The 12823-nt window shown below is 40.9% G+C and overlaps 1 protein-coding gene across 1 annotated transcript in view; it reads left to right on the top strand.

Moving 5' to 3' along the window:
- Positions 1–12823, top strand: part of AGPAT4 (1-acylglycerol-3-phosphate O-acyltransferase 4) — an 85695-nt gene that overhangs the window by 52312 nt on the left and 20560 nt on the right. Inside the window, exons 4-5 of the mRNA XM_052784858.1 lie at positions 4631–4792; positions 7019–7172. Of these exons, the coding sequence (XP_052640818.1) occupies positions 4631–4792; positions 7019–7172 (316 nt within the window). The remainder of the gene's footprint in view (positions 1–4630; positions 4793–7018; positions 7173–12823) is intronic.

The raw sequence follows: 12823 nt of genomic DNA, 5'->3' as shown, positions 1-12823 counted from the left end.
CTTCTATGACAAGGTGACCCGCTTAGTGGAAGAGGGAAAGGCTGTGGATGTTGTTTACCTGGACTTTAGTAAAGCCTTTGACATCGTTTTCCACACCATTCTTCTGGAGAAACTGGCTGCTCGTGGCTTGGATGGGTGTACTCTTCATTGGATAAAAAATTGGCTGGGTGGCCAAGCCCAAAGAGTTCTGGTGAATGGAGTTAAATCCAGTTGGTGGCCGGTCACAAGTGGTGTTCCCCAGGGCTCAGTATTGGGGCCAGTTCTGCTTAATCTTTATCAATGATCTGGACAAGGGGATTGAGTGCACCCTCAGTAAGTTTACAGACAACACCAAGTTGGGAGGGAAGGTTGATCTGCTCGAGGGTAGGAAAGCTCTCCAGAGGGATCTGGACAGGCTGGATCGATGGGCCGAGGCCAATTGTATGAGGTTCAACAAGCCCAAGTGCTGGGTCCTGCACTTGGGTCACAACAACCCCATGCAGTGCTACAGGCTTGGGAAGAGTGGCTGGAAAGCTGCCTGGCAGAAAAAGACCTGGGGGTGCTGGTTGACAGCCAGCTGAATATGAGCCAGCAGTGTGCCCAGGTGGCCAAGAAGGCCAGTAGCATCCTGGCCTGTATCAGAAATAGTGTGGCCAGCAGGAGCGGGGAAGTGATCATCCCCCTGTACTCGGCACTGGTGAGGCTGCACCTCAAATAACATGTTCAGTGTTGGGCCCCTCACTACAAGAAAGACATTGAGGTGCTGGAGCGTGTCCAGAGAAGGGCAACCAAGTTGGTGAGGGGTCTGGAGCACAAGTCTTATGAGGAGCGGCTGAGGGAACTGGGGTTGTTTAGTCTGGAGAAAAGGAGGCTGAGGGGAGACCTTAGTGCTCTCTACGACTACCTGAAAGGAGGTTGTAGTGAGGTGGGTGCTGGTCTCTTCTATCAAGTAACTAGTGATAGGACGAGAGGAAATGGCCTGAAGTTGCACCAGGGGAGGCTTAGGTTGGATATTAGGAAAAATTTCTTTACTGAAAGGGTTGTCAGGCATTGGAACAGGCTGCTGAGGGAAGTGGTTGAGTCACCCTCCCTGAAGGTATTTAAAAGACATGTAGATGTGGTGCTTAGGGACATGGCTTAGTGGTGGACTTGGCAGTGCTAGGTTAGTGGTTGGACTCGATGATCTTAAAGGTCTTTTCCAACCTAAATGATTCTATGATTCTAAATTATGGAATTGTTCATGTAGGCAGCCAAAACTACATTATTATTTGTATTTAACACAGCATCTTACTATATGCTTGGGCATACATCCTCTAAAATATTGCTGTGTTACCTTTCCAACATGGAAAAGTTTTATTCAATATGGAGCATTAGAAATTAGGAGCCTAACTAAATTTCTGGAACAATGGCTTTGAGGCACTAAAGAAATGTGTCTTTCCATCTTGATGTCCCAGAGACTATAATTTGAAGGAGTGCTGTATTTCAAAAATAGAGGAAATGGAATCATCAAAAGTAAGTCAATGCTGAGGGCAGCCTGGAGAGCAAATAACTTACATGGCAAATTGCTGCTGCTAATGCATTGTTTGCAGCTACAATGAATTTGTTTTGAAACTGTGAAACAAATTTTGTTAGACATCTTCAGCTTGCAGGTTATTTCATGCTGTTTGTTGCATTCTGTGATCTGTTGAATAACTGAGGCTGGACATATAAATCAAGATTTTCTTCCTGTGATAGTGTAGCTGTGAAAATGCATCTAAAGTAAGCTTGTAAAAATACTTTTTTATATGTGATTTTAGTGCAGTCATTCACAAAAGGAGAACTTCTTGGGTATTTCCATCTGAACAAACTTGGCCAAAAGAAATTAACCTAGATCTAAATGCTATAACTGGAGACAAGTTGTCCCCATCCAGCGGTAATTTCATTAAACATCTGTTGGAATTACATAGTTCTGAGCACTGAAAATGTTTGACTTCCTTCAAGAAGGCAGCTTACATGGAGTATATCAGCACTTTTAAATGAAATTTATTCTGTTGAACAAGCTGATTTGAATGTTAGAGGTGACTGTCACATATTTACCAAAGCACTTTGGTAAAGGAAAAGTCAGTGGCCTAAGTCAACTAGAGCTGCATTTTCCCCCTCAGGTCTTTACACAGGAGCAGTGCATGGGTAGATGACTGAAACAGAATAGATTGTAGCTCTAGTTATTGTAAGAGAGATGGTAGCTTCTGGGGGGAGGCCTAATGTATTCCTCCCACACGAGAGCAGTCTTGCCGGTATAATGCACTGAGGAGTTTCCTTTCTCTAATTAGTTCTGTGTCACTAGCCTTCCTTCGACTCGTAGGATAGATGGGGTGCACAAAATATCATAAGGTGATTTAGTTTCTTTTTATATGCATCTAAGGAGTCATACTCTCACGTGTCTAAAAGAGTGCTTTGAAATTTTAAAAATGCATCAGCACAGAAAATGGGTAAGAACATGCCCTGGGGAAGAATTCAAACATCTGTTCTGCTTTTGTGGTTATACCTGTGCTATGTGACCCCTTAGCTCACAACATCAATTTCTTTGTTTCAGTGGGGGGGGGGGGGTGGCACCTTCTCTCCTGCCCCTTGTTTAACGCATATGTTTTTTAAAATGTGCAAAACATTAGAAAATAGCTATGGTGAAATAGTTACTTCAGCTTGCTTTTTGGACTAGGATTGCTGTGTTTTAGAGTCGGGGAGGGAGGACTATGAGATTGTCTTTTCTGACTGTCCTCTGGAGGCCTCGTACATCCTATACAGAGCACACTTGCATTTGTTTATGGTAGGTCTTATGTACATGGCCTACAACAAAAAAGTGCTCTTCGGAGGCTTTTAAAGCTATATTCTAGAACTGTTTACATTTATTTTGGAAACAAGAAAATTACTTGTATGAAGAGTAACTGAGAAAAGGAAAAACAGTAGTGTGGGAAAAAAACAGAGAGCTAAGGAAGGTGGTGGGAGGACAGCCTGTTTCTCTGTTGCCAGTATGGAGAGCTGGAAGAGGAGGCTGGGCTCAGCATTGCTGCTGCCATGCAATAGGGCCTAACGTCCAACATGCCTTGAAATTGAAATGGCAAAAAGTATGCCGAATCCTACAGCTGCTCCTTGTGGGAGAGGTGGGTTTGGAGTCCTGATCTGGGCCCATCACCGAAATTCTCAAATGATCAAGTGGGAGTGCTTTATTACAAAGTGTTAAATCATTTGGCAGAGGTGATTTGTGCATTTTTAGAAATGGAATTGCCTCATGTTGTCTTCTGCTCTGCTTCTGTGTAACAGTTGCTAGTGAAACTATGTGATGTGCACTTGCCTTCCAGTCTTACGAGCTTTTAGATAGCTTAATTATTTAAGGTGTTTTTCTTTTCAAGGAAGGAGAGCAGATGAGAGAAATGAGCGGAGATAAAGAATTAGGTCAAGTCTCTTCCCCTAGTAACCAAATGAAAAACAGTGATTAAAAAAATAACAAAAAACACGCAAATACTTTCTGTTGATGGTAATTTCTGCCAGTAAATAATTCCTACTAGTCAAATGCTATGTCCTGGAACCCATCTGCAGAGCACTTTGATGGGGTAGCTTGTAAAGATATTATGGATAGAAACTGGACTGTAATCGCTCCATCTATCCTCTAAGAAAATGTCACTGTTTTTCAGGAAATGCTGAAGCAACAATTTCTATGTACACACACACACACACACACGTGTGCCATTTTATTCATTAAATAACAAAGCGAAACATAAGAGCTCACCAAGGTGGGCTGGCTTGGAAGGCAGGAAAGGAGCAAGTGGAATCAGTTCTCCTGCCCAAAGGGATGTCAGTCTGAGGTGATCATGAAGTTAAGTTCTGGAGTCGGATTTGAGATTTGAAACTTGTTGAATGCTTGATAAACCATAGACATCTTGTGGAGGGTCTGGACAAATCACTTCAGTGTCTGTCACACCTGTGAGACAGGAACAGTAAATTTTTTTTTTTTTTTTTTTTAACTCCAGAAGCATGCTTTGAAAAGAAATTCACTAGTGTAAGTATTTCTGCCCTTCCATAAACAAACCTAAACATAAAAGAAGTATTTTTACTGCTGGTGTTGTTTCTAGCATTGTCTAAGGTTTCTTCCATTAGTAAACCATGCGTATGCATCAACATATTTTTGTGCAGCAATGGCTTTGTGACTCTACTTCTCATTCAGAATAGGTTTGGGTTTTTTTGTCATGGTGAGTTGTCCCAGCTTTGGGGAGAAGTATAGCTGCAAGATATCTTAAAGGAACTTGTGTTGCCACTGTGAGGGTCTGCTTGAATTAAGAATTTTGTTTTATGTTGTTTGGGCCTTTTCCATGGATTCCTCAGTGTTTGAAGGAATTTGGCTTGTGTTTTGGGTTTCAGGGTTTGAGTAGGATAGACACACACACATATATATATATTTAATTCTGGAAGTCTTCTTTCATGCAGATAAGTGAGGTTAGATTTGACTGTTCTGTCATATGAGAAAAACTTTTTCTGCATTTTGCTTTTGCACTGGTGTTAAAACTGGGACCGGTCATTACGAATCAATATATTAGTGTCTAACTGTGCATGTGTCATACCCACAGAGAACTCTTAAGTGGTGTAACTCTGTTTTACTTGCTTTGACTCTGTCTTGCAGAGTTCCAAAGTGCTTGCAAAGAAGGAGCTCTCCTACATGCCTATCATTGGCTGGATGTGGTATTTCCTAGAGATAGTCTTCTGCAAGCGTAAGTGGGAGGAAGATCGGAAAACAGTCATGCAGAAATTGCTGAATCTCCGGGACTACCCTGAAAACTTTTGGGTGAGTGACGACTAACAAGTGGAGTGCGAGGTGCTGTAGTGCTTGGGAGGGATGAAGGGCATAGACAATACGTGATAATTGCCAGGTTGCTCCCGAGAACTTTGATTTATGAGCTTCCTGGCAGTATCAGGAGAGTATTCTCTAAGAAATGAATTCTCTCTTGAATTTCCCCTGTAATAGTCTGTCTTGCCTGTTTTCTTTGCCTGTAGTATGGAGCCCTACCGATGTTACTGCAAAAATACCTCTACTGTGATCCATTCAGTAAACTTTGTGGTCCTCTAAATACAGGAGCTGGAGAGGGGTAGATGCAGGGGTTCACGGCAGTGTAACAAATGCATGTGACAATATTGTAATGAAACACATTAGCTGTATTCTTTACCTAAGCTCCCCTCTCACCTTAGGTTGCTGAGTTCATACTAGTATTTTCCCCTTCCATTTCCCTGTGATTCTGCCATTCCTGTGAAGGTGCTAGGTCAGACATGGCCCAGTAGAAGTGGAAGCCACAGATAAGTACCTGGTCAGAGAATTGGCCCCTGGGGCTATTGCCTGTGTTACAGGGAGAGGATTGGTGTCACCTTTCAGTAACAGGAAAGTGTTACTTTTTGCATCACCATCATTTTTTAGTATTGAGCCTGCCTGGCATTTCCTGGTCTGGGAATGAAAAGCCTTTGAATTTTTTCTTTTCTCAGTAATCAGAAAAATCCTAGTTCTCATCAGCTGGTGATGGTGACAGAGGGATTCAGTTAAGGAAATGGTACCTTAAGCAGCCTCACCAAGGCCTACAGAAACTAATGCCTAAGAAGCAGTTTCCTAGTGTAGGTTTGTATGCTGTATCTCTCATTCTCTGAAACAAAACTTTTTTTTAAATTGTCACTGATTTAAATGAACACTAAGCAATCAAAATTAAGCTCTGTGCTTGGATAATGATTAAATGACTTCCAGGCAGGAGGCTGTCTAGCAAAGGGACAATTCTTGGTTTCTAGTTCTAATCTGTCTCACAGGGATTTGCCTGTGCTCTGTGACTCTTAAAAGGTGTTGAATGCCTTTCTGTACACCTAGGCAGTTTAGCACTAATTGGTGAGCACGAACCGCCACCTTTATATACTGCTGTGGAGGGATTACTAAGAAGGAGCTATACCTGTAGTAAGAGGGACACAGTTGATGTACATGTGGGGTTATTGCAATGTGGAGTTTTAATTTGCCTTTGTATGGTGACATAATGTCAAAAGGCACAGCAGTAGCACCTTGGAAGGCGGAAAGACAGAGCATGCTAAGTGGGCTAGAAGGATTTTCTCATCAGTTTCTGTATGTTTCATCTAGCTGTTTAACATTATGCATGTGCTATGTGAATAAATGTGCTCTTAGATGAGCTGGAACTGAAGCTGGCTGCTTGGCTGGTTCTCTTCAGTCTCTGTGTCTTTGTTGGCTAAATCTATGCTGTGCGTTATGAGGACTTGTGCAATTTGGAAATGCTTTCTGATGTGTTAGTTTGCATTCAGGCTTGGCAGAAAGCAGATGAGCGGGTGGTAAATCTCCAAAGATCTGTCTGCTCTCCTCTGCCTGCCAGTGGCAAAATTGTAATCATTTGTGTCTAAGCACTTCCACTGTAGAGTTCATAAGGGGATGAGGCTTTCAGTAGTCCTGCCTCTACTGCCTTACATCTGTTACCAGCTCAGTCATTGGTGTCAAAGTTACTGTCTGCAGTTGTCAGTGGTCCTCATGCCACAGTGAAAGCAAGCAGGTTGGAGTGAGGGGAAGCAAGCTAGGCACTGAAGCATTTCCTAGAAACGTGTTTGGTTTAGACACTTACCAGGTTTTAGATACCATGACACTCAAACACCTCACCATCAGGGAGAGATTTGCAACAGGAGGTATGTTTTGAGTGTTTTCTAACATCTCATTAGAGATGGAGTGACTCATTTAGAGAAATCAAGTCATTCTGATAGCAAGTAGCAGAGCAGATGTTAAAGCCTAAAGGCTAGAGTTCAAACCAGAGGATGCCAAGTTGGATGGGTGGGGGCAATTGAGAGGGCTTGGTTTTGGCTTTTTGGGGTAGGTTTTTTTTGACTCCAGGGCAATTAAATTACCTAAATGTGTATGTGGCTACACCTGTTCCTGCTAACAGTGTTCATTTGGGCAGTGTTGGTGGGAGTTGGAGAGGCCTCTGGTCAGGCAGATGTAGAAGACATGAGCTGCTGTCTAACTGTAGTTCTCTCTTGGTTTTAGTTCCTGATTCATTGCGAGGGCACAAGGTTCACAGAACAAAAGCACGAGATTAGTATGCAGGTAGCTGAAGCCAAAGGTCTGCCCAAGCTGAAGTATCACCTACTGCCACGAACAAAAGGATTTGCTGTCACCGTGCAGTGTTTGAGAAATGTAGGTAAGGAAAGTCACAAGGAACAATGCTAAGTGGTTATTTCATCTAACTGTTGTCACTTTGCCATGCTCTTCTTTTGCCTGTAGCATGCGTCCTAGCAGAAAAGCCCTGGGATCCTTTCTGACCTTCCTTCCACTAGCCTGTGAAAATTAAAGATTAGGTTTTACTAACAAAGTGCTGGGGCAACCTTGTTTTTTTTTTATTTTTTGTTTGTTTTTCTGTTACTGTGAGTCTGTATCGGGGTATCTGAAGTTGCATGTTTCGTGCCTATTGCCAAAGGATAATATATCTTAGTATTTACTAAGAAATCCTATTCTAAATGAAGCAAATACATCACTAGAGAATCTGAGGCAGTGTGTCTTAAATCTTGTGGTAAATATCTGCCTCAAATAACACCAGTTTTAAATAAAAAAATATTCTGCTTTAAATTTCTGTATAGATGTACTCTTTAGTGGAGCTGGGGAAGGTCAGCGGGCCTTGGCTGAAGATACACGTAGGTGAAATTTATAAATAAATTATTTCTACATTACGGAACATGAGTAAGTTTTTCTTAGTTAATGTTGTTCTGAACTCCCCCCTCCCCGTTATTTCTGGTTACTTGCATTTGCCAACTTTAAAGTGACATCAGTGAGAATATGGCACACATGCCTTTGAAGTGATTTTCTTTGACTAATACAATCCATCAAAGTCTTCAGCTGTGTACTTCATGGGCAAAGGAAAGACAGTACTAAGTAGCCATAGTGCTACAGTGTCTTTGGGGTTTGGTAGAAGTCTGTGTTGTTAGAAGGCTGATATGTAAGAAAGACAAAGTGGTTGGTGGTTTAGAAGAAAATGTTCTAGCTGAAGTTAATGTCAAAACTTCTTTTGTCTTTGAAGACGTGTTTTCATGTGGCATATCTGGGATAGCTGCTGTAAAAAAAGCTTGGCAGTCAGCTGTCTTGCTATCTGTCATGTTTCTTCTACATATCCTCTTGCAAGTCAGGTAGATGGTATCACTGTTGTAGCTTGTCAGGCATCCACAACTTCCCACCCCCAAAATGGATAGCATAGCTTGGATCTTTACTGATATGTGAAGTAATAGTAAGTATTTGCAACTCCCTTAAGGGCACAGTGTAACCTTCCCTTTTGTATAAGGGCGACTGTTTTGCTGAGGGCAGGGGGTGGTACACTTGAGGCATTGAAGAAGAGCTGAGTCAAAACTCTGTGACCTCCAATGCCCCGAGCTGGGAATCAGGGACAGGTTATTTTGGTGGTGATTTTGTTCTTTTCACTACTCTGTGTAAAGCGAGCAAAACGTAGTATAATTGTGGACCAGTAGCTGATTTGTGGGAAAATGTTTCAAAAGGAAACAATTTTAGGGAATCCAAGTGACATTTATAAAAAGTTTTAGGCATTCATATGACACACTACAGTAACACTTGTTAGGATCCTAAATATTTGAAATACCTTCAGAAAAAGAAGACTGAGATTGCTGGATTATTTGTATACTTAGGGAAGTGTGTGTCACTCCCTTAATCCAGAAGCTGTGACTTGCTAGATCAAACAGGCTAAGGCTAATATGAAGGTAATATTTCCCTGGGAGGGTTCAAGGAGAAGCGCAGACAGTCATAACTTCTCATAGATAGTTTTTGTTGAAACAGTATAGCTTAAAACCCCGACCAACAAACCTCTGAGGGAAACAGCTGATGACCCCAGATCAGTGTTGCAAATTCTTCTGGGTATGTTGCTTTACTTGCCTTGTCACTTTTTGCAATGAGAGGGAGATAATAAGCGTTACTGTCTGGGTTACTATATGTTTCTCTCCTATAGAGACAAGGGGTACATGTGAAGAGCATTTGAAAGGCCTTTGTAAACAATTTCTTATTTTTAGAGTTCCTTGTAACATTAATATGTACAGGTAACAAGGAAGTCCATAAATGTTTTTTGAATAGAGAACATGATGGAAGTCTGGTTTTGACAGTCCATAATCTAGAAATGTAAGTTCTGTCTAGAAATTACTCCTTTCTTGCATGAATATTGATAGGATTTGACCACTTATCACTTAATCTGCACTGACATTTGGTACAAACATTATAAGTAGTAGCATGTTATTGTAGGTGTCAATATGTGCAGAGGTATAGCCTCTGTAGTAATTTGGCCATTTTTTTTCTTTTGAATATTTACACTGGTAAATAATACTATTTGACTTGTTCACTGTAAATCAGTGAGCCCTGAGTCTCATTGTTATGCTCTGCCTTATAATGTGGCCCAGCAAGTGACTGTATCCCTCTATTACAGCCTCAAATTACTTGTTCCAAACAGCATCAGTGTGACTGTTGAATTGCTGCTGTGTCTGTAGAAGAAGCAATGGCAGCATGCAGATGTTCATAACTTCAGTTCAGTGACATCTCTAATGATCTACAAGAATGACTCTTGCAGGCTGACCTGCCTCTCTTGCAGTCAGTGGCCAAGCCTGCAGTGGGGTATCCCTGCATGTCTCTGAAAGTGAGAGACTGGTGCTGAGCTGCCTGAGCCCATTTTGGGGCCTGCCACTTAGGCTAATGCTCTTTCTGCTCTTCTGCAAGGGGTGGTGGGCCTGGCTGCAGTGCCTTGCTAAGGGAGATAGCTGCAGCATGACAGAGCAGTGAAGGCAAGCCAAATGTTTGGATCCAGTTCCAAGCTGGGTGTGACAGAGGTCAGAGTTTCCTTTTCCTCTGTTCTTCATTCCTCCTTTCTGACAAGGGTGTGATGCAACCTGTCTGAGGCTGTAGTACTATAGGATGGCTGGCTGGCTGGTTTCTGTGGCTGTAGAGGTAATTCACCCACAATAGCAGTCATCACATCTTGGTCCTTTTCAAAACTTTCTATCAACTCTTAATGCTACCTGGTGCAGTAGTTCTGTGGCTGTTGGCAACAGGCATTGGTGACATCAGTCTGGCAAGTCCACCTGTTTTGAAAAACTTAGCTTCAGAAGGAGTTTATTTAATGTGCATACATGGGAAACTGCCTCAATACCAGTGATGCTGTATCTGTCAGCATAAGCAGATATATTTGGATAAAAATATCTTTCACACAAAATAACAAGCTAAGAACCTTCCCTCCTAACTCATTTCTTTCATAAGTGATAATGGAATTCTTTTCTCTTCAGAGACTTATTTTCACAAATTCAGATCTCTGAAGACAATTTGATTCTTAAAGGAGTGCTTTTAATATTTTTTTAACTTGTTCTGATAACAAGTGGCCATCTCTAACAGTTTGGTAGTACAGATGCAGCCCCCGGGAACTTCATTTCTAGAAGCTGTTTGCTGTCTTAATAAATGGCTGTTGGGTGGTAGAGTTTGCTACCTGTATTGTTCGTGGAAGCAAATGAAAATACAGCTCTGTTTCTAAAACAGTCATCTATTACTTACAGTAAAAATAAATGTCATAAATATTACAAAAGATATATTTAACTGTTACTTTTATTGCCTGGCTGTATATCAGACAGTTCCTTTCAGCTGTTTTGATTTAGTTAAGACTTGTATTTAAAAATTGGCCTCATGATGGATTGTAGATAACTCCAAGTTGTCAGGCTTTTCCTCCAATGGTGCATGCTGAGAACTACTGTCTTAGAGGGAACGCATGAGAATAAATTCCAGGGTGATGTTCTCATAGGGTTCAATATGACAGTGTTTGGGGGTTTTGCAATTACTTTTTTTCCCATGAGCTGCACTTCAGTCCTGGATTTTTTTCAAAGTTTAGTGAGGCTCCTGGTCATCCTCCTGAGCAAGCTACCAAGTTTGAGAGGATGAATGATTTTTGACCAAGATGACCAGAGCAATGAAATGTTAAATCAAAGGATTGTGTCAAGGTGGCTGTCATACCAGCAGTACAGTGAATTCCACTGTCTTTTCCCCTCCCTTTCCCAGCCTTCACTTCAGATCATTTTGTGCTAGTATGAAGCTGTATGTAGGCATACTCATGGCCTGTAGGTTGATTTGTCGGATGATCATTCTGGCATAATCGACGATGTCCACAAAATAATGCATGAAATTCAAGAGGACAGCTGAAGTAAGAAAAACCCTCTCTAGATGTGTAATCCAAAGATTTCTTAGGTCAAAATTAAGAAATTAAATCTTAAATTCTTAAGTATGTAGCTCTCTGTCAGAATGCTGTACAAGGAGCCAAAAGTTAAAGATATAAAAAAAAAACTGGGCAGAGATTAGAAAACAAAACAAAAAACCTAGCCTTTTTGGTCAGAAAATAGCAATTCAGCTGGAAGAATTTTTTTTTTTCAGTTATGATCTGTTCTGAGCCTTTGAAAAGGCTTCCAAATATTGAATTGTGTTTGTTTTTTTAATGAGGAAGATGTTTTAAGATAACTTCTTCGAGAAAATATTTGATTTCACAATTGAAGCAAAACTTCTCAAACACTGCCTAAATTAGTCTGAGACAGTTGCAATGTTTTCAAGATACTGTGGAATTTTTTTTTTACTTGGTTTAGAACGTTAGATTTCTGGACTCTTCAGCTTTTGGATGAGAAAGTCATGAGATGTCCAGTTCTAATTATGTAATTATGAAATACACATTGAATGAAAAACAATTCCAGTGTGTCACGCAGCATGCTAGTGCTGCTTTGGCTGTGGAAGCTTTCTGGCAAATTTTAATTCTGTACAATTTCTTCGTCAATTTCTTTGACAATTCTACTGTTGTTCTTTTCCTGCACTTTCAAAATGGAAAGTTTAAGTCTTCAGTTATTTTATATCTGTATATAACAGAGGTCTGTTTGCTCCTGCATATGCTATCATTGTCTTGGATTTGGCACTGCTTCGCACCAAAAGATTTCAATGTGATATTAAAAAGGACTGGACTGAATATGAAACTACAGACAGTTACAAACTGGAATGGGGTTTTTTTTCCCTGGAGTGAAGGAAAACTCTTGTGTGTGGCCATCAGTACATAAAGATATTCCTGATGAACTCTGCAGAAGTTTTTTCAGAACAGGAGAAGCATCTTCCAGTGTGTCTGAAGAAGCACCCAGTTCATACCATAACTTAAATGTAGACATCTTCTAAAAGACGAAAGAACAAGTGCTGCGTACATCATGCTTTCCTTTATTGCGTCCCTATTGTCATTAGAGTAATCTCAGGCTATTAAAGAATAAACTAAGAAGCTTACCCTGTATAAACCAAATTGAGCTCTTGTCTTCCTTCAATTACATTGGATTAGTAAATTAGTAGATTAGTAAAATCCTTCTACACTAAGAAGCTTAAAAATGGAGGCAGATAATTTATTCAAAAAAAGTAATTTCCTACTTATATTGTACAGGGAGAGTAGTGTGCTTGAAGCAGATTTTGGCTTGTGTTGTAGTTTTGAGTTTTGGCTAAAAACCCAACTGTAGTAGGAAGAGCATAGAGTTGTTAACGAGGGATACAGTCAGTATGCAGTGACAGGGTTTTGGCCTCTGTTTTCAGGATTTCCTTGCAGCGCTGAAGCCAGGCTGTTCTGTTCTGCGCTGTGTGTGAATTCTGTTTTGCAATAACAAATGTTGTGGTGAGTTTCTGGGGGCTGAATGTCGTGACCAAGCCATATTTAACTCTCGTAGCTAGAGAGGCTTCAAAACCAAAAGCAAATCTGTTCTGTGTAATAAAAGACTTTCTTAGGTGGGTCAAGAGCTCTCCCAGTAAAGGTTCATC

This window comes from Harpia harpyja, chromosome 4, assembly GCF_026419915.1.
Source record: "Harpia harpyja isolate bHarHar1 chromosome 4, bHarHar1 primary haplotype, whole genome shotgun sequence".
Lineage (NCBI taxonomy): Eukaryota > Metazoa > Chordata > Aves > Accipitriformes > Accipitridae > Harpia > Harpia harpyja.
Note: the sequence above shows the minus strand (reverse complement) of the source record. Positions and strands in the feature narration are given on the sequence as shown.